Here is a 25,145-nt window from a genome sequence, read left to right as displayed (position 1 = left end):
AGATATTTCTCGCGCTGTGAGCTGCCGAGTGCTTCTTCCCACTCACCTACGATCAGTCCCATGCTGATGTAGAGGAAGGTCACGCTAGTGGCGAAGATGCTCAACAGGAAGCCTCCGCTGACCAGCACAGCGCCCACTATGGTGGTCACCCTGTTCCCCACCTTGGCACACGCCACTGAGGCCAGCGGAGCTACACAGCAGGATCATATCAGAGAGATACTGTATATGAGAAGTGTGTGTGTGTGTGTGCGTGTGTGTGTGCGTGTGTGTATGTGTGTGTGTGTGTGTGTGTGAGTGTAAATGTATAATAATGATGTTGTGATTTCAGAGTTTCGTATGCATACCTGTAGGAGGATGCAGTGTGCTGTGGATGCCTAATGTGATATTTAGTTTAAAATAAAACTGAGGTATTTGTGGGCTTGATTGGTATATGGGTTGGTATTGGAATCAGTTTGATATTTGACCCCTGACCTGCAGAGTTGGGTATGTGACCTCTGACCTGCGGAAAGCCGTAGACTGGACATGATGGAGCCGATCCAGCTGATGCTCTCGGCCGAGCTCTCAAACTCATCCTGGAACGCCACGAAGAAGATTCCGAAGCTCTTCAGGGTCCCCATCACCAGCACGTTCACCTGGGATCACAGGCATAGTATACACACACACACGCGCACACACGAACACACACACACAAACAATCAACATGCATACACACACACACACCCACACGCCCACACACACACACACACACACACAAACAATCAACATGCATACACACACACACACACACACACACACACACACACACACACACACACACACACACATCCTATGTGATGGAATGCTGCTTGTGCACCATATTTATGATTATTACAAGAGATAATCCGTCCATTTTATTAAAAAATCTGTCAGTGCTGAACCAATTCGGGTGAGGAGAGCGACGTACCAGGAAGCAGTGCAGGACCACCATCCAGCCCCAGCCCCCATCTGGAGGGTCGACATACTGGATCTCCTGCTCCTTCTTAGTGGCCAGGCTGGTCATCCTCGGGAACAGGCTGAATTTGGCTGCCTTCATGCCTTCACTGCAAACAATCGCAAAAACAAATCGCATCAAAGCGAGAACCAGACAAATATCCATATGATCAGAAGCCATAAGTCCCCTTGAAAAGCCTGATAAGGGTCACGAAAAAAAAAGGATCGTTTGGGACTTCACCGATGTTAATTAATCTGCACTGGTTTGAATATGAGATTACTGATTATAAGGTTGAAGCTTGAAATACAAAGGCCCCTTTATTGATTTGAAGATTGGCTGGAAGATTAGTGGAAGTCCATGTGTGCAGACCACTAGACTGGCTCTTATGGCCACATATCTCTTCTTGGCCTTCTTTGACTTTTTTACTGCTGGGCAGGCAGAAAGCTCTCCTCCTGCTGTGTGACCAGCTGACCGCCTTCTGACCTCTCTCCTACCCGGAGTCTACCTGCATGGACAACCCCGTCACTCAAAATAACTGCACAGAAATTTCCCCAGAGGAGCTGTCAACAACGCCCCTGAGTGACAAGACAGGTCACTTCCTCCCTTTCCTCTACATTCCTGTTTGAAGAGCAAGAGAGAGAGAGAGAGAGAGAGAGAGAGAGAGAGAGAGCAAGAGAGAGGGAGGGAGAAACAGCATTATTTTTGTAGTGCTGAAGGAAAGAAATATTTGGAGGTTTGGAAACTGACAGACAGTTCAAGTCTGACCTATTTTCGAACATAGGTGTCTCACCTTAACAACCTTCACACCTTTGCCAACACCTGTGTTACTCTCAATAATTTCAACCCTCTGGGATACATTACCTGTCTAATTAACCACTGACAGTTCAACAGTCTAAGTCTCTAGGATGCTGTGGAAACACAGGTCATGGGAAACACAAATAGTCTTAATCTAAAAAACAAGCCAGTTAACTTAGTGTTCGCCATAAAAACAAATGCTTCACACACTACACAGGCGGTCAGTGTGTATCTAAAACCTAACCATCTCCTATTACCTTTACTGTGTCTACAATTGCAAGTAACATTGTAACTGCTGACCACTGGGCTGTGAAAGCGGATAGTTACAGTATAGTCGACCCTGGCTACCTATGCAGGTCTTTTTGCTCCCATTACAACCCTTGAGCCCAGTGTTTCATCAGTGTCCAAAGTAGGTGGGAGAATGTCGCAGTTCGTGTAAATATTTAATCACTCTCCATCTATATAGAGTCTCTGAAGTATCCCTGTCAGCGAAGTGCTCCCTTCAGCCCCCCTCCCCCCCTCCCCCCACCCCCATTCCATCTGGTAGCTTTACAGCTCAACACACGCTTGTCTCAGCCTCACCATGGAAATGTTGTTATAGTACAATCATGGCCAACGCCTACAGGAGGTACTGGAGGTCATTGAGTGATCAGTGACCGACTAAATTGATCCTCAGACTAGATTAAAATGCTTAACGTCCTGGTCAGGTTGTTCTTATGTGTGCACTACTGTTCGCACGCGAGTGTGTGTGTGTGTGTGTGTGTGTGTGTGTGTGTGAGAGAGAGAGAGATACATAGTGTGTGTTTGTGTGCCTGTGTGTGCATGCATGCATATAATAATAATAATAATAAGAGGGATTAAAGCTGCTACGCAGCGATTAGCCGGGGCCAGGCAATTTCAGACAAGTTTAGGAGCAATAAGTGAGAGAATAGGAAGACAACAAGAAAGTTGACATTCCAATGTTTATTTTGCATCAGTTGAGGATTGAACTTATAACCTCTGACACCAAGCAACATCCTCTATCTCATTGAGCTAATTAGCAACAACTCAAGTTTGGCTTCACAAATTGACTAAGCTACAGTAGTCACCAGGGTGCAGGATAAGAGGTCATAATCTGTTTCATCATAAAACACTGAACGTGTGGTATATGTAAAAGCCCACGTGAAAAGATGTTTGTTGATTAAAGTATACACACTGAAACAAAGGATATAATAATAGAAGTTGCATCATATAATGATGGTATGCCCTTCAAAATGTGGATGAGTGGCTGAAGTGATCAGAGTTGAATAAAGATGAATATCCGCACACTGCTTGTTTGCTCCCACAGTGATTTATTAAACGAACACAACGTTTCGACCTGTGCGGTCTTCGTCAGGTATCACCAGAACACGTGAAGGGGTGGGGGTATATATACATGGGCAGGTCCACACTCGGACCATTGTCAATTACATAATTGAATAATTATACACTGACTCAGAATACAATAATGAGCTCCTCTCTATTATAAATAATATCAGTAGTCTGTTCGACATATAGGCATACATTATAAACAGTGTAACAATATTTTTGTAGATTGTGTTCACATGTTCAGAGTGCATGTATAAAAAAACTTTATGAGGCATAGGCCAGTCAATAGGACCTATCATAAGGAATCGACTAGACATAGGGGTTAATACAACATAATCCAGAGTTGACATTAGGCTACAGAAATGGTCTAATATCAAATTCTTCATTTTCTTCATTTAGGCCAGAAGGGGACATAGTGTTGAGCATATATATATATAAAGTCTCTTGTTGCAGGAGCAGGCGATCATGGTCACCACCTCTAGGGGGCCTTTCGACCTTCTCTTTACCCATGTACCTGAAGGTGCTGATACTGTGGCCTGCTTTTTTTAAATGGACCACTATCGGACTTCGCTCATCGCCGCATTTAATATTGCTGCAGTGTTCAGTCATGCGAGTCTGGTGAGTCATCTGGCGAGTCATGTGTTCTGGTGATACCTGACGAAGACCGCACAGGTCGAAACGTTGTGTTCGTTTAATAAATCACTGTGGGAGCAAACAAGCAGTGTGCGGATATTCATCTTTATTCAACTGTGTACTGTAAACTCAATTTTGAGAATTCAATAATCTGGTCAATGAGTTTGTGAATGACAGTCTGAAGATCCAGTGTAGCAAGTTTGGTGTTAATTGATTGAAAAATGTGGGAAGAGATATGTTTATTCATTTTTACAGGTTTTGTTTGCTTTCCCCATAATTGAACATTAACTTCAGCAACTGTGTGCTCAGTCAATGGCCAATCAATCAATTTAGTCATTGTAATCCTCGGCGGGGGTTGGGTAGGGTTTCCAACAGCGATGTCTCCGATTGGTGGAGTTGCATTGGATTGTGGGTAGTGTAGTTTTCTCTGTATGAAGTGTTGGTTTCAGAGGACAGAATTAAACATATTTTCAAAAATTCAATTTCTGAGATAAAATTCTGAAAAAAATCACACTACATCTACCATGTCATGACTATTTTGCCCAGATTTTTAATGAACATGACATTTATTGAGCGAGAATCTGTAGTAACTGTACAGGTATTGCTAATAGTAAAACATTTTGATGCATCATGCGCTCAGTTTTTGATATTTTAAAAATCTGTCTGGATCTTTTGGTGTGGGCTGTCTGATGATGCAGTGTATGTATTTTGGTTGCAATTGAAAAATAATGTGGGAGGGGTTAGGCTTAGATATGTTCTTTTCCATTGACCATTTGAGGGTATAATTCAGAATACTGTATAAAATTCATTTTTTGACAAACAATTCTGAAATAAATCACACTACATCTTGGATATGTTGCCAATGTTGTCACTTTTTATGAGGATGATCAGACATTGTTTTGGTGAGAATTTGTAGGAATTGTATACAGAACTGTTAACAGTAAAACTTTTTGATGCGCTGTGGGCTCAATTTTTGATATTAAAAAAATCTGTGAGGATCGTTTGGTAAGGACAGTCTGAAGATACAGTATCTCAAGTTTGGTGTCAATTGAACAAAAAATGTGGAGGACATAGGTTTGCTAGGTTTTACAATTTATGAAAAAATCTGAGTGATGGACTTCATAATTCCTGCAAGGTCAGAGCATATGAAAGTTTTGTCTCACTTGGGACTACATTCACGTGGTGGTTTTACAGTGATAGCACCTATGGCTGATTTGTTATGATTTATTAAAGTTTTAAACTTCAGACTGTTGCTGTAGCGCCACCATCAGGTTTATTGACCTACACTGCAGGTTGAGGACTTTGGGTATAGTACTGGAGCTATGTGCAAAGTTGTGGTGATTTTTTGTCCACGGGAAGTCAGACTTCAGAGGAAGATGGATAATAATAATAATAATAATCATAATAATAATAATAATAATAATAATAATAATAACAATAATAATGGTCCCTAAAGAAGAAGAATACTACTACAAATAATAAGAATAAGAATGCACTTTATGTTTATAGAACTTTTCAAAACAGGGTTACTAAGTGCTCAGATATGTGGCATCATGAGTCATTTACCAGGGTCATGAGACCCCAGCTTTCTGAACTGGAGTCTGTAGCCTTGTCTGTGGGCTGGCTGGGCCTGGAAATGATTGAGGAGATTGACTCGGTCAGACCTCTTTAAATCTGCCCTAATCTACCAGCTACAGAGAGAAAGTGAACATGCATGGACCAGACAGACCTCCGCATTTCTAAGTAAAGCAGTGACCCCAGCTCCAGTCCACGCTCATCCATCTATGTTTTTCACCCACATCTGTCACAGTTTACCATCAATAGGTTTGCCTCATTTACCTCCATCACTGTGCTCTAGCGTTGAGTATGTTTACTTGACAGTGATATACAGGGTTTGTCTTAACACATCTCATACCCCTTTGATCACTGATGGACAAGGTTCCAGACTAACACCACAGGACAAAGTGTAGAGGCACAGGGTCTACACCTAAGAGACTGAAAAACATGACACGCTGTCTTTAATTCATTCACCACACCAGCGCCCAGACTCTCAGAGGGGTATCGCAACCCCATTCTTTTATGTAAATGATGTGGGGAATGTAAATGCCCATGTTGATGTGTAAACTGAAATGCCACTGTGCCTGTACACCACTTTGATCTCCTCCTGGCGCTCCCATTAATTACTACGTCTGCAGTACCTCGAAGCAAACTTTGCTCAAGTCTGTGCAAATGCCCCGTCAAATGGCCCAGAAAATACCAAATCCGCCACTGCGCCCACTTTTGCCTCTATCTCTCAACATGCCACGTCTGTGAAATTCCTGCAAGACAAAAGAGTGCTGTGGTTTCATTGAGTGTGTTTAGTCTCTCCATTTGTCTAGTCTCTCCATTTCTAAACCAACCTGCTACTAGTAATAGTAGTAGTAGTAGTAGTAGTAGTAGTACTAGTATAGTCATAGTAGTAGTAATAGTAGTAGTAGTAGTAGTAGTAGTAGTAGTAGTAGTACTAGTATAGTCATAGTAGTAGTAATAGTAGTAGTAGTAGTAGTAGTAGTAGTAATAGTAGTAGAAGTAGTAGTACAGTAGTAGTATAGTCATAGTAGTAGTAGTAGTAGTAATAGTAGTAGTAGTAGTAGTAGTATAGTCATAGCAGTGGTAGTAGTAGTAGTATAGTCAAAGTAGTAGTAGTAATAGTAGTAGTAGTAGTAGTAGAAGTAGTACAGCAGTAGTATAGTCATAGTAGTAGTAGTAGCATTAGTAGTAGTAGTAGTAGTAGTAGTAGTAGTAGTAATAGTAATAATAGTTGTTGTAGTAGTAGTAATAGTAGTAGTAGTAGTAGTAGTAGTATTATTATTATTAGTAGTAATAGTAATAATAGTTGTTGTAGTAGTAGTAGTAGTAGTAGTAGTAGTAGTAGTAGTAGTAGTAGTAGTAGTATAGTCATAGAAGTAGTAATAGTAGCATCAGCAGAAGTAGTAGTAGTAGTAGTAGTAGGTAGTAGTAATAGCGGCACTATATTGATTCCGGGGGGGGGGGGTCATTTATTATATCCAGAGCGACTTGTGATGTTTTTGAGCTAGAATTTGGGTTAAGTCCCTTGCTCAAGGGGCACAATGGTTCAATGATTGTCAAGTGTCCTGGCCTGGTCTTGAACAGACAGGTACCGTATCTAACTTGTTAACAACCAGAAGGCTGGCTCAGGTCCAGGTTGTTATGTGTGTTTGTTGGTGAGTGAGTGAATGAGTGTGTGTATGTATGTGTGTGTGTGGGTGGGGGGGGTCTGTCGTGTTGGTGTGTCAACCTTCACAGCATGGTGCTGTAGTGCTTGTGCCTCTACTCAGTTTAACCCCAACCCTCATCAGACATCTATAGAAGCCAGGGCCCAAATGAGGCTGAAAGTGCTTAGCCAAGGATTACAGCAGGGGAATGAATCGGGCCAGTGTACTGCAGAGGGAAAGCATTTCCTTCCATGTGCTTTTCACCCTCTGACCGAGTGAGTGCATGTTTATGAATGTGCTGTGAGTCCTAGGCACGGGGGTGGGGGGGTGCTGGGTAGGTGGCAAATTAGTGCTATAATATTCCAGTATTACCTACATAGACTCATACACATACAGTACATCTCTGCATGTGGGCTTACTGAATTGATGCTCATATTGCTGACAGATCCAGATGTGTTTTGGTCGGACCATGCCTCTCCATTTGCTGCCTGAATGGCCATATCATATGTATCACATCACGCCATGATTATTGAGACTATGTTCCTGGTTGACTTGGGGGTGTTTTAGTGGAATACGTCAGGAGATATTCCTTTCACACCGAGAAAAACACCCCACACTGGGTGGGACCATTTAGTTACTTCCCTGGCCCCCCACTAAGGTTATGCGGTCATGTTTTGAAGATGTGCTTGAAGGAAGAGACCTAATTGAAAACAGACGGTTTTGCAAGCTTTTAGAAAAACAACAGCTCTGAACACACAGGAGTCTTGTGCTGGTCATATAGAAGCCACAACTTCCCACCTACTGTATATAGCCTTGACCCCTCCCCCTCCCCCCCTGCCCCCCATTTTGTAAAGCGGACAAGACGCTTGGGGTGGCATGACCAAAAGAGCTGATGTCCAAGGCAGTTAGGGGAGTTCCATCGTGGGAAGCCAAGCACACTAAATACAAATACAGTATATACAGCACCTCGGACAACGGCCAAGGTTTCTTCCCGTGGTGCCAGTAACTCCACCTGTCCCTGCATTAGTCCCTGCAGTTGAAGGAGTATAAAGTACATCCATACAAGCAAGAAGAAGCAGAGAACCGACACTCACGGAGTAAATAGTATAGTCTAAATATTTATTGAGCAGACGGACACATTTAGGCCTTAAGCCATCAGCTGGTATACTGATGGTGGCTTAAGGCCGAAATGCATCTGTTTTCGGCCTTATTCCATGAGTGCCGGTTCTCTGCTTCTTCAACTAGCCCTCCAACCGGGAACCCGGTATTACTCTTAAATCTAGGAGTTGTGTGCACTTTCACACTTCACCAGTGTACATGGAAGACCTCGGACGATAACTCCCAGTATAAAGCCTACGGATATGAATCCATTACCGGATATGATTGCATCAGAACAGTTTTTGGGTGAGCGCCATCGCTCCCACTGAGAGGAGGGGAGGGGGGGTACGGGTATGTCATCAGCGAGCCAATAGCTGGGTTAGAACGTGCGTGTTCTTGGGCAAAAGAGGATCTTATTTTTCTATAACACTGTATAATCCTTGACCTGGGTCAAATACATACTGTACGTAAAATTGTTAAAATCTTTTGAATATCTTCTTTCACCTATTTGATTTATCTCAGACTTGGAACTTTCTGGCATGTTTTCCATTAGCTGTATTGCATGAGTTAAATCAAATTAGATGCGTTTACAAAATTAGCATTTGACCTGGGTCAGCCTGTGTTATTACACCAAACAGCCCTTAAGGCAGTGTGTCTCTCCCAAAATCCGATGCAGGGTTTGAAAGCAGATCAAAGGAGCCACGCCCCTCTCTCCAGAGAAAGTGGTGTTAGTTTATTATGTCTGCTGGGCTCTTTACAGATCCACATCTGTGGCCCCCTGTATGGCTCTGATCTGCAGCCCGGGAACCATTCATAAAGTGCCGATTCAAGTCTGGCGCTGGCTCTCATTAAGCCACGGACAGTAAGCTGCACAACCAACATCTTACCATTGCCATCCTGTCTCCACAGCCACCAGATCAGAAATGTTAAATTACACCATGATGAAGACATACTGTTTTGTTAATGTGCTTGTACAGTATGACCCAGCCTTGCAGGTCAACTCGCTGAGACTCCAATTGGAGCAACTCTTGACACGAATCTTGCACATCTTTGCACAACCTACAGTATGCACCCCTATTAATCTAATATGTTAAACACGTTATTTCTGTAGCATGACTATAGCAAAAAGTATATTATACTATTCATCTATAATATATTTTTCCTTGTCATGATTGTACAGTTCATCTACATATTTATTTTAGTTCTGATACCCATTGGAGCAATCAGTAATTGGTCATTTAGTCCTCATTATGCCCGCCCCCAGTAGACAGCAGTAGACATTTTCATGGAGCTGTTCTGATCGCTAATGTTTTTAGCATAAGTGAATGGAGTAGAACATAGCGAAAATTAGCATCACAGCTCACAGCACAGTCCCGTCTGAACGATAGCTTGGTTTGTAGATACTATTATACAGGGTAGACAATAGAACACACTTTTTTAAGTGACTGGAGAAGAACCTAGTGGACATGTTGTGTTTGGCAAGTCCCGTCTGAATAATAGCTACTACTATTGTACAGTACAGGGTGGACAATAGAACACACACATTTTGCACAAAGCTGAGCAATGGCAAAATAACTCGTGAGGTAATAGTTCAGCATTTGTATCAGGGCAGCTGCACTAATTTTGGGCAAAGCTGAGCAGGCAAAATAATTATAGAGTAGCCCAGCAGTAACACTGGCGCGAGGTAATAGTTCAGTTTTTGTATCAGGGCAGGGCAGTATTTCTATTGGTTGGCTTGATCTCCGCTGGAGCAGCGCTGTGTGAAAGAAGGGCGGGCTCCGGAGCAGTATTTTTTTTTTTAAATTGGCCAAAACGCGAATTCATAAAAAATCCGTCCCCGTCACAGTCTGCCCAGGACCTCTGCAGATAACTGTGTCAAATGTGAATGCTGTCAGGACGATGGTGTCCGAGAAAAATGTGGATAGATGAACAGACAGATAATTTGGACGGAGAGAGACTTGCAATTTATGATGTTGGATTTCTTGTCATGATCTTGTCATGAGTGTAGTCCATCTGTATATTTACATTTCTTCTGTATATTGTATTATATATTATATCTACATACTTCAATCCATTGTACTTTGTTTCTGCCTGTCTGCCTTCATACCTCCCTCCCCCCTACCTCCCTCCCTACCTACCTCCCTCCCTCCCTCCCTCTCTACCTACCTACCTCCCTCCCTCCCTCCCTCCCTCTCTACCTACCTCCCTACCTACCTCCCTCCCTCGTTACCTACCTCCCTCCCTACCGAACTAACTACCTCCCTCCCTCCCTACCTACCTCCCTCCCTCCCTCCCTCTCTACCTACCTCCCTCCCTCCCTCCCTCCCTCTCTACCTACCTCCCTACCTACCTCCCTCCCTCGTTACCTACCTCCCTCCCTACCGAACTAACTACCTCCCTCCCTCCCTACCTACCATATCTACAGTACATACCTACCTACCTCCCTCCCTCTCTCCCTCCCTCCATACCTACCTACATACCTACCTACCATATCTACAGTACCTCCCTACCTACCTAAAGTATGAGCAGCAATCACGGTTACAATAACAAAGGTGTAGATAGAATGTCTGGAGAAGTGGGCACTGCCATAGTTTGGCTGCACTAATGCACATGTGAATCTGTTTAGAAAAATCAGATCTAATGCTGAGAACAGATATCACACATTACATTTGAGGGAATAAATTCCACATGCAGAAGCATCATCGGCATTTAAATATTTCTATATTGAATATTTCTAAACCATGTCTTTGTAGCCCACTGTTTGGCTCTTTGCATCAATTTCTAAAATTCGGGTCAGTTTCACATACAAAAAATGCAGCTTGCACACATTCTAAAATTCAACCAGCATCACAATACATTCTTCTGTGGCCTTGTTTGAGAGTGTGTCTGTACTAAGACTGCTCTACACAGGCTCCAGGTGTCAGACATAAACTGAATTTACCTTGCAACATAATTTACAAATTGTCCCTTTAGGAACGCATTATTTCTTCTCAGTAGTATTACTTATTTTTGTGGGAAGTGAATGAACAACTAGTGTAATACTAAAAGCTCTTGGTATAGGGAAGCTCCAGCTCGTGTTCTACTGAGTGAGAACAGTAAAAAAACAAAACAACAAGCATGTACAGTACTTGTTATGCTCTTTTGGTAGCATGGCTGGATCCAGGTTTGGAAAAAGCAGGGAAACTTCTGGGTGCTATACACGCATCATCCTCCGTCTGGGCCCGTTGATGGAGATTCAAGACAAATCGACAGCTGCCTCCAGGTTAGCCTCTCACCTGCAACGAGAGGCAGGCGTGAGATAGAAATGACCTTCGTTCACATCATTCGTGTTCATTGCGGTGAGGCTTTACAGTAGTGTGCAGATAATAACCTCTGGAGAAATGGATAACAGTAGGTTAAGGGGATGACATCCTCATACTTATGCCTCAGGAAGCAGACAGGTTGAAACCAGATAGCCCAGTTGGGTTGTTTCCTGTCAATCACTGCAGTCAGGAAACTCACAGCAGAGAGAAAGCTGACCCTCACAGGTAAGACATTGTGTGGGTTGTATTGGGTGTTGGTATTGTATATGTGAGTGTGTGTGAGTGTGTGTGTGTGTGTGTGTGTGGGGGGGGGGTTGGGGTGGGGGGGCAACATCCTCCATTATGGGGGGGGGTTGCTTGTTTGTGGACTTCCTGGTCTGCATAATATGGAAGTAAGAAGACATAATAAATAATAAATAATTCTGAGAAATGTTTTTCTGTCTGCAACTTTGGGTCATGGAGGGATGTACCCATACCATGTGAGATAAACGAGACATTCAAACCAGCTGAGTGGCTATGAAACGGGGTGGGATTCAGGTAAGATATCACACCGAAATTGTCTAATCAATTAATTCTATACCAGCCCTCTCTCCACCACCACGGTCTTCTCTACAGACTCTACCTGACCTGCCTGACGAGGACAGCAGTGCCACAGCAAGTAGTGTGGAGCAACAGGAGGGGACAGCTACAGCTAACAATGTCAACAACAAGGCATTCATCAGCTTGAATGATCACAATTAACTGGAGGTAGTAAAATATAGTATCTTAAATATATCTTGGACCTATTATTTGTAGGTTGTGGTCAATTTCCCACAAGCACAGACTTTCTTAGACCACAATGACAACAATAGACATTAGGCCATGTTAGAGAAGGCAGACTAAATAGACAAAAAGTGGAGGCACTCTGCCAAATATGATCAAAGAGAAGGTCCTCAGAGGTCGTTCTGGAGCACCCAACCTCTCAAAATACCACAACATTATGTTACAGTAGTCATGAGGAACTGTGATGTTACAGTAGTCATGAGGAATTGTGAGATGATGTTACAGTAGTCATGAGGAATGTGAGATGATGTTACTGTACATTAGTCATGAGGCATTGTGAGATTATGTTACATCAGTCATGAGGAATTGTGAGGTTATGTTACAGTACATTAATCATGAGGAATTGTGAGATTATGTTACTGTACATTCATGAGAAATTTTGAGATTATGCAGTAAAGCACTGGGTGGTCAGTTGAAAGCTTGGCTTAGTTTATTATCCCTGAAAAACGAGTGGGACAACATACACCTCAGTATTCTGAACTCACAGGGAGGTCTTTTATCGTGCAAAGCTCAGGGACAGTCCGTTTTGCGTTGTCCCCCTTATTTGACATCTCTGTTTGAAACAACTAGACTATGTTAGGTCAGCTCCTTACATGCACCTTTACGCAGAGATGGAGTGCGGTTCCCTTGGCGTCCGCATCTCCCAAGAGAGTCTGGGGCTGAATCCTAATGGAGGTAGATCATGTGGCAGTGGTACGGCTGTAGCTCAGTTGGTAGAGCGGGTCGTTCAGTGATTGAAAGGTCAGTGGTTCGAATCCCAGCTCTGACTGTCCACATGTCGAAGTGTCCTTGAGCAAGACACCTAAACCCAAATTGCTCCCAATGAACAGGTTAGCACCTTGCATGGCAGCTACCACCATTGGTGTGTGAATGGGTGAATGAGAGGCCATTGTAAAGCGCTTTGAGTGTCGCTAAGGTGGAAAAGCGCTATATAAGAGCAGTCCATTTACTGTATGGTAGAAGAGCTTTACATGTAGATTATGTACAGTATGTTAAAAATCAATCAGTGGTGGTGAAGTAAGGAGGCTTATGAACAGTCTGTCCTCCACTGTGCTGGTGTATTGGCTACTGCCGATTGGTCTTAAGCTGATGCTACGAATGGAGAAGTGGCAACACTGCCTCAAAACTTGTAATCCTAACTTGTTGTCTGCCCTGTAGGACATTGCCACCGTGTTATAGTCATATTACATTACCTGACGGGGTAACTATATTGTTAAACTCACCACATAAGCACTTTTTGTACAGCTATTTGTGTGAGGGTGTGTGTGTGTGTGAGAGAGAAAGAGAGAGAGAGAGAGAGAGAGAGAGAGAGACAGAGAGAGAGAGAGAGAGAGAGAGAGAGAGAGAGAGAGAAGAGAGAGAGAGAGAGAGAGAGAGAGAGAGAGAGAGAGAGAGTTTTCACCATGCAGGCACACCTGGTGTTTGGCCTCTGGTGGGATTCACTAGTATCTCCCTCCCTCCACCCTCATCTTCTGCCTACAATGGGCTCCTAATTATGGATCCAAACACAAATTATTTATGTAGTTGGTAGTTTTAATCAGTAATAATAAAATAAAGTTGTCTACCCACAAACGGCACCTAGTTATGGATCCAAAGACACATTATATGTGTAATTTGTCGTTTTAATTAGTAACAACAAAATAAAGTTGTGCGAACTGTGAATCATCTCTGCTCTTCATTTGAAGGGTTGTATATAGAAAACCTGTGATTGTATTTCTGGGGTGCAAGTCCCTAGGTGGCGCTGTCATCACCCTTGTCACCACATTAATAACAGAAACATAAAAGGGATACGTGAGAAAGGTAGAGGCTACGGCATGTTTTCTAGCTAGTGCAAGTGAAATAAAAGACTTTGTAAAGTATCTAAACAACAAAACAAAACAGTGCAGAATTCCAGTTGTTGCGTTTCAGCTACTTAAAGGGCAAGACACTACTACATTCATTCCACAAATCCAATAGCTGCCTTTTACATTTCTGCAAATACTGATAGATAAGCTATGATGGAAATTAGGTGCATACAAGCTCACGTCAAACAAAAGACATTCCAGCAAATCTTCAACCTATTTGAATAAGTTTGTAGCAACAATAAACAATACATTTCTCCCTGAATAATATGATTTTCTGTTCCAATTTTCATGAATTTCTTTTAGAAAAAATATGTTAATTATTTGCATGATTACGCTATTATGACTTGTTCCCGACCAAGACTCAAGATGTTTATGAAACAATCAACAGTTTGACGAAAACGGAATTGTTACAGTCAAAAAACCTTCAGTCAAAGCAAGCTAAAATGCCTGTCAAGAATCATTAATACTTTTAATTAGGATACCTTGAGTCGCCACCGGTGCTGACGGTCGTTACGGTGTTAGAGTAGACCAGGCTACTTCTCTGTCCCAGGCTCCTACAGGGGTGTGCGCTCCATCCTCCTTGGGGCAATTAAAGAGATGTTACTTGGAGATTTCGTGCTTTCTTAAAAATCGATGGAGGAGGACCTTTTCCCTTGAAGAGGATCGTGCCATAACTTTCGCTCGATGTGTGACTCGTTCAGAGTTGCGTTTTGCATCTTTGCTTAAGCCACATCACTGCTTATGAGCGAGTAGCCTAGTGTCGCACGAACCAAAGTCTCCACAGGCACAGCCACGTGATTGAAACGTTGTTGGAAACCCTGAACGTAGAAAACATAACATCTGCTGTCAAAACATGCCCCAACGCTCGCTCGAATCATAGTGCAGTGGCACAATATTTCCAACCGAGTAGCCTAGTACGGAGCCTCCCAGGTTGCGCTATGCGCTCTGACTGCAGAGTTCAGGGATAGGATACAGCACTGCAGAGGAGCGCCGCTGTTGCACATGGTGCGGTGAAAAAAGTATTTATCCCTGTCTAAGTTAAAGCATTGCATATTTTTTGCAAATGTAGGCTATAGCATTAGAGAAGAGGGACCTTGCAACAACAAATAGCCTAGGCCTACAAAATTTTGATCCTATTTATTTATTAACTAAGTTATTCAACACAGTGCCCCATGCGAAAAAGTAATTGCCCCCTAGATTCGGTAATTGTCTATGTCGTATTTTGCAGCAATAATTACAAACAAACGTTTGTTAATAATAGATTATCCATCATAACCCCATTGAGATTTGGCCCATCCATACAGAACTCAAGTCGTTTGCGATCCTGTCATCTCGATGGGATTTATATCACTTTGACAAGGTCATTCCAAAACACTGAATACAAGTTGTTGGGTTAAAACAAAAAACATTAAAGACATTACCCAGTGGTGCAGTGGACGGTATACGGATGTAGCCTATAGGAGTATACCCACTTCTTTATCCATGGACCCACAGGATCCACTTCTTTAAGCATGTAGCAACAGAGCTGGCGGCAGTGAACGTGAGGCCTTCATTGAGATCAAAAATCAAACAAAATATCAAACAACAATCAGGGAAATAACAGAAGCGTAGCATCGATGGCGTAGCCTAATGAACCCGATCTTGTAGTAGGGCCATTCACAACTCCCCAAACGAAATATGTTTTCAAGATATAAAACGGCCCCGAGTCGCTTCGGGCTGCATCAGTGACGGGGCATAAAAAAAAATCAAATTTAAATGAGAAATGTGGTTCAAGTAGCCTAAAATCCAGTGCAACGACACCTGCCCTGCTGGTAATTCCAGCTACCAGCCCAAGCTGGTTTGAAGCTGTGTTTTGGTGATGGTTTCATGTTAGCCAGCTGGACCATCTTGGGGGCAACAATGGATCGGTTTCACCACGTGCAAAATAGCTGTTGCACCATCAACCAGCAATAGCTCATTCGAACTCCTACCAGCTCTTGCTGATTGTTTCAACAAACTACTGCTATCAAGTTGTTTTAAACTGTAATCAATATGACTAGTAAATGCATACAATAGCATAATCCAGCAGGCGATTTTACCCTCTGAGAGTAGGGGGGGCAACATTTTGACGTGAGAAAAAAAACAAAACTGTTCTGCCGTCTCGTCCCATCTATTTACAAAGAATACCAGTTGTGAACAGTATGCTAATGAGAAATCCGTATGACAATTCAATATGTACAACGCATCAAACTTCATCTAGACACCACGAGCATGTCAATATGACTTTATGACCGAGCACTAGGCCATACCCAACATCACAACATCAAACTGCAACTGCCTGCTGGTGCTAGCTTCCTCGCCGATGGTGATGTTGCTAGTGCTAGTGCTAGCTCTGATAGCCTCTGGAGCACTTCTGCATTCGATTGCATTTCGAGTGGTAGCTTCTTCATTAGCATTGCCAGATTTTATTTTATTTTATGAAGAAGTGGTAAATTGTTTTTATAGCTCTATTTGCCATTATGAGCAGGTTGGCTAGTTGTAGCTTGTTGAGCACTGAGCAGTACAGTCAGATCTCATTTTTTTCGACGGACGAGTTGTGCCATTAGTGGATTATGAATATATATATATTTTTAAAGGTAGCCTAGTTTAAGTAATAAATACACTTTTAAAATGAATGATGATCTAACACAAACTGGTACAAACCACAATTATGTATTTAATAATTGTGTTAATTAGTATAAAAAAAAGAAGTGAATCCCTTCTGCATTCCAGATGAAGGCATATCATACTGTAACTACACAGACTAAGTTTGCAAGGCTACTGAGCAAGTCAAGTTTATTGTCACATCACTGTATACAAGTGTAGAAGTGAGTGAAATTATTCATTAAATCAAGTCAATGTTTTACATTGCAAATTAGTTAAATCAATTAGGCTACAAGGCACACATGTTTCAAATTAAAGGTGTATCCTATACTCCATGGTGATGTGAGGTTAGAGAGAGAGAAGGAGAGAGAGAGAGAGAGAGATCATAGCCAATGAGGAGAGAGCCCAAAGAAGAAAGGCCAAAGGGGGAAATAAGAAGAGAGGAAGTTGTATTAGATTCCCTTTTATACCCAACCATTAAGTGATATGTGTTCACTTACAGTATAATCTGGTATTCATCCCATTTGTTTGTCATAATGTTATTATTATATGCCATAATGTTTGTCATGTTACATGTTTGTTACATGTATGTTACTGTACCTATTAGTCAACATTTTCCAGGAGCTTGCTCGATTGTCTAGTAGAGATAGGTCAGGGAAGATGTTTTTTTTTTTTTTTACACAGTTCTCCCATAGTGGCTCAAATGGGCATACTGTTTTCTGGAAAATGTGTAGTACGTAATAAATCGTATGTAGTATGTGAGTTGCAGTATATACTATATAGTAAGTAGTATGGACATTCAGACACAGATTGAGTGTCTGAATGGCATGACCAGGGTTAGTATACTACTGGTATGCATTCTATCTCCCCTTTTCTTTGAAGCGCATTGTGTTGCCTCTGTATGAAATGTGCTATATAAATAAAGTTTAATTTGATCAAATGTTAGAATTCAAACTATTTATATCACCGTTACAAGGAAAATAATGACCAATTGGCCATCAGAAACTCAAGTCTTTTGCATATGAGAAGGTATCTCCCAGCCTTCACTTTGACATTAATACAGTACATTTACATTTGAGTAATTTAGCATCCAGAGTGACTCACAGGAACTAATATGGTTGGTGCCTTGCTCAAGGGCACATTGACTGATTTTTCACTTACTCAGCTTGGGTATTTGTACCAGGCCCAACACAAGGCTGCCTGCCACCCCATATACTGTACCTCATATTGCAGGAATCGCCAACCCACAGTGTTGAGGTTGGCCTTCAGCTTCCGGCCAAGAAAACCAAGGTAATCGCCTACAACATCCTCCCGGACCATCCACCTCTAACAACAACAGGAAGCAATGCTCTGACGGAAGTCAATGTTACACATTGCTGTTTATTGAAGAAATATATATGCACACTTGCTTTCTCTCAAATTCCTAGTACACAGGGGAAACAGCCTCTGTAGTTCTGGTAAACTTGAGAAAAGAGCCACACTCTACCTCTGCACATTTCTAAAATCCACTAAGGTCTTAGACAGACAGTCATTAAATGCAGGTGGAGGTTTGAAGAAGAACATCTCTTGTTTTAGTTTTTTTTTTTTTTACTGACAAGTCTAAAGCAGTTCATTAAATGGTTTTAAGATCTTTTGAAGTAAACGACTTTCTAATTAAAGTATGCACCTTGAGCAAAAATCCATAAATAAAAATTAACAGATCCACAGACAATTACATACCACCACAACCTTCCTCCCCCTCTGTCTGATCAAAGAGGTAATACAAGTCTGACTGCGTCCTCCGTAATCTCTTGGATCCACAGTGTGGGAGTGTTTGTGGGTGTCATTGGTTAGCATGAGAAACAAACGTTACAAATGACTATAGACAAGAGTCCTCCATCCTCTTGTGATGTCTTCATGATGCCATCTTGTGAACAGCGACTGTGATAGTTCCATGGGTCCTCACTAGTATATTCCTGAGGAGAAAACCAACAGTATGGTCATTGCTGGGGCCCTTGTGTCAGCCATTAAACCCCTGGAACTTGTCCAGAAAGCTGGCTTCCAGTTGCAGTTCGCATCCAGTTTAAAACTGGTACTAGCCGACAGGGCAATGAAAGGAACAGTTCCCTCCTTACCTCCAGGCCATGGTTAAGCTCTACAGACCTACAGACCTACACCCCCCCCCCCCCCCCCCCCCCCGACCACTCTGCTACCTCGGGACAACTAATAACCCATCGATCGACGCGGTCATGACTCTTTTCTGTCCTGGCCCCGCAGCGGTGGAATGAACTTCCCACTGACGTCAGGACAGCAGAGTCACTGCCCATGTTTTGCCACAGGCTCAAAAATCACTTCTTCAAGAAATACTACCAGGGTCCTCCCTCTTACCTATTCTATTTTTAGTTTCCTATTCTTCACTTTGCCTTCAGCACTAGATTATGCTCTTAGACACTTGTTTTAGAAAAGAGATGCACTTGTGAGTTCTGGCATGTAGTAGTACACTGACTTTTCCTATGTTAAATTATTGCAATTATTGTAAGTTGCTTTGGATAAGAGCATCAGCTAAATGACTGTAATGTATGGTTAAGGTAACAAGCGACATGGACAACGTGATTAAATTATAATTATAATAAAACATTCATTTGTAATTTAAGTTATCAGAAATTATTTTGTTTACAACTTGTTGACATGATGCTGCAACATCTCCAAGCTGTCCATGAAGACACACTGCTGCAGGTCAATGTTTCAAAAACCTCAAGTTAACTGTCCTCATATATGTCACATTCCAAATCAATTGTTTTAACTAATCAGAGTTAAGCCCAGTAGGTGAAATCGTGGAATGATAGCTGTGCAAGTGTATAGAGTCCACAAGGGGGCAGCATACACAAAGTCAACGACAACTGCAGATGACAAGACTAGGCTACAGTAGCCTACTACATCACTGATTCTCCACCAAGTAAGTAAAGTGTCTCTTCCCCACAAACATATAAGCACGGAATCATAATAGTATGAGATGGATGACGTGTCCACCCTATTCCTTTCATCAGCAATTGGCTTCAAAATCGGTGGACAGAAGGGCAGAAGAGCACACTTAGGCAGACGGGTGCAGAATAAGGACACTAAAGTGGGTGTTTACCCTGAGTCCGACTCCAGACACACAGTGGGGGTGTCTGTGGGGTCTCTGGTGAGGGCTGCAGCTTGTTTGGCTAGTACAGACACAACCCCTCCATGCTCATCAGACAGGGAACCACGACCTGAGAGAATGAGTAGAGAACACCTCAGTCAGCAATATACAACTAGAGGTAAACAGGCTTTAAAACATAACCCACATAATAGTATTTGAGCTTACTATTAACTACTTCTAATCAAATAGCACTGAAGCTATAGATGGCTAGCTAGTAGCTTATCGTGGCTGGCATGGCGATATGTTACAGTAGCTTAGGTTAGTTAAACATTTGCTGTATAAGAAAAGAAACAAACATCAGAGGTTATTTAGCTAGACTTACAGCCTAGATTGTGTCCCTGTTGATCTGTGCAGAGAACACCCACAATCGCTGGATTCTTCATACTGTAAAATGAATAGTCATCAAGTTCACGATGAACACGTCTTGAACAACACGCCTCAGTCAGATAGCTAGCTAATCACTTACGTCTCATTAAGATGCTGCTCAAGAGTCTCCTCCATAATGAACACTTGTCTTTCCAAAGCTATCAAATTAACTCAAAGATGTTTTATTTCTTTGTGAGTGTCTGCTTCCTTGATTTCTCTCCGGCCAGTCAGCTGATAATCACGTGAGAGCAGGATTGTAAGGAGACGTCTGAGGGCCAAACTGCACGAAGCGCGTTATGGATGTCAACGAAAACGTGTTTTGGGACAAACGTAAAGCAGTAGTTTGTTTCATCAATTATATCTCTTTTACCCGTTCTATACTTAATTGTTTATCAAGTAATATATGTTTGTTAATTATTAGCACTGATAAGATAGCCTACTTTAAGGATCTTATATCATCGCTTGTCCTTACCATGGAGGTATAATATAACGTCCTTACATCTTAGTAGGCCTACTAATCAGTTCCTCATTCCAGTCCTAGACACGCAGTAGACATTTATAGTTCCTGAACTGACAATTTACTATCCGTAGTAGCAGTCTACCATCCTCATCTACTTATCCCATCTGATCCTGGATGACTGTCTGTGTCCATGATATAGGCTGGTATGAGGTCCCACTTCTCTGGAAATGGGTCGACCCAATAGTCTGTGTAAGTATGAGGCATAGCATAGGCATAGGTATGAGGCATACCCAACAATATCTTGTGAGATTGGTTCTTGGTCCCTGGTGATGATATTCAAACCAGTCCAGCTTGGGATTGTCTGATTCTCTGGATCTGTTTGCTTTGCAAGTATTGTTGGGTATGCCTCATACCTGGAAAACAAAGTATGGAAAGCATGATTATATTAATTTTACAACAAAATGGGGCCTAGTTTATGGCTGTGTGGAACCCCACATTTATGAAATATTGTAGTCACTCTTAGTCCTTGCATAAAGGAGATGCACTTGTGAGTTCTGCTGAGTAGTAGTACACTACAGTAACTTCCTATGTTAAATTATTGTAAGTCACTTTGGACAAAAACATCTGCTAAATGACTGTAATGTAATCTAATGTTGTACAGCAGTTCCATATGCTATGACAAAAGCTTAAGATTGTTTTGATTTGATACTAAGCACAGATACATTAACCATCCAGTGCCTATAACTCATGTTGTGTGACTATTTGTGTTTGATACCCGTATGCAGTATGTGCATACAATCCATACAAATTAGAAAATACAGGGTTTAAGTAATTATCTTGTTAAGAAACCTGATATTATACACTTATTCTTGTATTTCTAGGAGTATAACCTTCAATAGCCTAACAATATGGAAAATATCATGACATTGATAAAATTCAAGACATCTTTCCAAATTAGGCTTTTTACTTTTTGGGGGGTGGGATGCATGTGATTATACTGTATGTGTCCTAGGGTTTTTATTGACTTGACCAACAACAAACAAATATTTTTCTACACTACAATTGGGAACTGTACTGCAAGTGCCACCAAGTGTCTACTGTTTTCAAAGTAGAATTTTATAACAATGTTTGATGAAAAGTGCTTGAACAATGTTTGATGAAAAGTGCTTGAACTCAGCTCAAGCAATGATTGTCAACAATCATTGTGACAAATTTCAATGTTGTGGGATCACTGGTGAAAAAATGCCACTAGGTTGAATAAACAAAATTTGGTAATTTACGTATGCTAGGCATATACTGTGTCTGTTTGTTAAATTAAATACAAATTTCACAGCCAATGAGTCGGCTACAGTACATCTCAGGATAAGTATCCTCTCCTGCCTCAACTTGGCGACAGTAAGCAAAATGAGATGTGCCCTGGTGTTGCAGTTCCATCAGCCATGCGGATGTATTGTCTGTAATATTGAATACCTGCTTTTACAGTAGCGCTGGGTTTTGAGTCCCCTCCCAGCACCCCTCTTGACATTACAGTACTTGGCAAGCCTATTGATTTTTTTTACACATTTTTTGCTACCCTCACCACAACATATTTTATCGATCCATTAACCCACTAATCAACCTCAAACAGATACCTCAACAGGTCCACAAATGCCTCACTTAATCAGTGCCATGGATCTCTGTGAAGACAACAGCACTAGGGAACAGCTCCTGTTCTGTGCAAGTTATGCAAGTGTGTGGTGAAGGTTTGAAAGAAATGTTTATTCATATCCACAGGCAAAATATCGCAAAATTCCCCCCTAGGGGGATCATTAAAGTATCTGTCTATCTCTCCTTATCCACTTCTGTGTGACAAGCAGACGTCTATCAACAGAGAGTCTCTCTTGTGTCATCCTGTGAGAACTGTGCAGTAGTCCTCATCTCAAAATTCACATGGAGGCTCCAAAGCATGGCATGGGGTGAGATTGTTTTAAATTCAGGTATTGAATGGAACAATAATTGTTATTTATTATAATTGCAATACCCATTTACTTTGTGAATGGGGCCATCAGTTTAAACCATTTCATAGGATGCAAGATTAAAATCATAGCCAGTTCCTTTATAGTACCGTGGGTGTCATTTAAGTGGCAATAGCTCCCTGTACTATTATTCATGAGGCTGAAATAATGCTCATATTTCCCATCAGTACTGCAAGCCTGTTTGATGTATATCTTTAATAAGCTATGATGCAGTCTTCCTGAACTTTAGCTGCATTGTATTATTGCCAATACAGCACAGTATATATCCATTTGGGCATTTGAAGAGAAATCTGAAATTAAAGAGTCCTTAAAGAGATTGCCCTGAATAAATAAAGGACATATAATAATAATAATAAAAAAAATAAACATTTTATAGCAATATCCTCCCAGTATGTTTTGTTTTTTTGTAATTCTAAGTCACACAGACGAAGGTGGAAAGACATTCACCCATAATTCAAGTTGAACCACATGCTCTCGGGCAGTAGTCATCTGCCAAGGAAATGAATTGATGTCTGACAGAAGAGAATGGAGATGGTGAATGAGCGAAATGGAAAAGAACGCCAAAGCCATGGCACTTGATTTGGCCTCTGGCGTATACACTGTATATGTCACACACGGTCCCATCAAGATATCGCCCGCGCACACGACTACCATCGTCAGGAACTGCAGGTCGGTCCAGACACTGTCACTGAACAAGCACCACTACAGGGGTGTACATTCAGAGTATGAGTCATGTAGCCTCCACCAACATCCTTGATCAACTTAAAAAAACAAACATTATACTTCTATATGTTATAGCTTTACCTCACTAGTTGTTCTATCCTTGTCTGGCATATTACGCAGTACTGTAAGAACTTATTTAACCATGACTCTGTAGTATGAAGTATTAAGTCTTATGCTTTTATACATTTTTCCTCAGGGCAGCCATTTTGTAAGGCTATTTCCTGGATGATTCCTGCTCTCGGGCCCGAGAGGCGGGGTCCTGTGCTTCTGCTGACTCGGCAGAAACCCACCCAATGTAATTATGCGATCAGGGTGTCGGAGGAATCCATCACCTGCAACTCCGTAATGTCCTGATGACTAACCCCGAGGGGTACACACACTCTCCTCCTCAGTCCTCCCCTCCTCTCTCTCGTCTCACCCTCTAAATCAGAAGCATTGACACCCCCTGTCCATCACCACGCCGGAGAAGGAGTAGAAGAAGAGGAGAGAGGCAGTCCTCCACCAAATGGGAGCTGGAGGGAATTGAATAAATATGTATCACAAGTTGGCCTGCTACGTTTAGCCACTATTCAGCAGCACTGTGTCCGCAAAGGAGTCCAAGATTTAGATTGAGCTCAAAGTGTGTCATCAGGCTACTATGATCAAGAACATTTCCTCATGGAAACTGTCAAAGAATACAGAACTTTTCTCATCAAGATATTTCACTGTGCCGACGGTAAAGAGAAGCAAAATACCAAATTTAAGCCCATGTTGTTGATAGCGTCTTAATGCTGATATCAGTATGGTGAACCTAAAGTCCCTGAGAATCATTTCATGTCACCTTCTGAAGATTCTGGACACTGAAAGCAGCTGACAAAGTAAATCAAATGACTTCATAACCTCAGGTCGCATTGTCCTGGGTGGAGATGCGAGACTGTAACAGATGAATCTGTTATGATCTAACTGAAAGCTCCATTCATGACCGTGGTACCAATGTACACCATGACATGTCCTTTAGTTTTCGATCGGTCGACACACCTCACTATGAAAAATGATTTTATTGATACACATCGTACAGCGCAGCCTATGAGCAGTGAGTATGATAGCACGTTTAAGTTAACAGGCCTATGATGAGTGGTCTTATTCAAGTCCAGACAGGTGTGCACCTAGGTCTGTGACGTTAACTGAATTTACACATCCCCTCTGCACCTGTGTCCCTGGGATTCTGCTCAGCCAGCTCACTCGTACTGTAGGCTACTATGAACAGAGTGTGATGGAACACTGTTCTAGGTAACAATCAACTTTTATTATTGCCAAATTGAATGATGAATGGAGAGCATTTCACATAGATTTTTAAGACAGAAATCTAATATATGATGGCAACAAAGTTTTACGTCAATAATCTGAAACAAGCTCCATTTTTACATCAATAGTCTGAAACGAGCTGATGTTAGTGGTGTATCTGTCTGTATGATGGATGGTTGGTGACTTCCACCACCTCGGCCACGATGCCAATTTTACCTCGTCAGCTCTCACGCGCAGAACTGGGTGACTGAGTGAACCTTGGTTACTGGGAAGATCTTTATGTCCAGGGAATCACCTCTCTCTACCAGCCCTCAGACTGATGAGTGAGATGCCATGGGTCCTGGGGAGACAGGGAAGGGGAGGGGGGAGGATTAGAAGGCGGGGGTGTGGGGAGGTTTGGAAGGACGGGGGGGTGGAATGAGGAAAGGAGGAGGGGAGGGGAGGGGGGGGGTGTCTGATCTGGAGAGGATAAAGAGAGAGGGAGAG

The 25,145-nt window shown here is 42.1% G+C and overlaps 2 protein-coding genes across 2 annotated transcripts in view; both read right to left on the bottom strand.

Annotated features, from left to right (window-relative positions):
- The window catches only part of slc16a4 (solute carrier family 16 member 4), a 33,324-nt gene extending 18,521 nt beyond the window's left edge, over nt 1-14,803 (bottom strand). Inside the window, exons 1-5 of the mRNA XM_084436440.1 lie at nt 14,509-14,803; nt 11,187-11,333; nt 944-1,079; nt 500-632; nt 47-190 (exon numbers count right to left, since the gene is read on the bottom strand). Of these exons, the coding sequence (XP_084292566.1) occupies nt 47-190; nt 500-632; nt 944-1,079; nt 11,187-11,209 (436 nt within the window). The 5' untranslated portion in view covers nt 11,210-11,333; nt 14,509-14,803. The remainder of the gene's footprint in view (nt 1-46; nt 191-499; nt 633-943; nt 1,080-11,186; nt 11,334-14,508) is intronic.
- A 3,295-nt stretch (nt 14,804-18,098) lies between these two features.
- lamtor5 (late endosomal/lysosomal adaptor, MAPK and MTOR activator 5) lies at nt 18,099-20,396 on the bottom strand. Its single transcript, XM_084435871.1, has 4 exons — nt 20,278-20,396; nt 20,134-20,195; nt 19,764-19,881; nt 18,099-18,603 (listed from the first exon to the last, which is right to left on the bottom strand). Exons 1-4 carry the CDS (start codon nt 20,310-20,312, stop codon nt 18,543-18,545), a joined length of 276 nt encoding a protein of 91 aa, XP_084291997.1. The 5' UTR covers nt 20,313-20,396; the 3' UTR covers nt 18,099-18,542.
- Nucleotides 20,397-25,145: the final 4,749 nt, after the last annotated feature.

Source organism: Borostomias antarcticus (genome assembly GCF_949987555.1).
Source record: "Borostomias antarcticus genome assembly, chromosome: 3".
Taxonomy (NCBI): Eukaryota; Metazoa; Chordata; class Actinopteri; order Stomiiformes; family Stomiidae; genus Borostomias; species Borostomias antarcticus.
This window is presented reverse-complemented; position numbering and strand designations above follow the sequence as displayed.

What these genes read in the sequence shown, in the direction of transcription:
- lamtor5 (XM_084435871.1), bottom strand. Translation starts at nt 20,312, where the DNA reads ATGGAGGAGACTCTTGAGCAGCATCTTAATGAGAC. An exon ending in GAGCAGCATCTTAATGAGAC is followed by an intron (nt 20,196 to 20,277) that starts GTAAGTGATTAG and finishes TTCATTTTACAG; the next exon opens with TATGAAGAATCCAGCGATTG. An exon ending in TGTCTGGAGTCGGACTCAGG is followed by an intron (nt 18,604 to 19,763) that starts GTAAACACCCAC and finishes TTTTCTCCTCAG; the next exon opens with GAATATACTAGTGAGGACCC.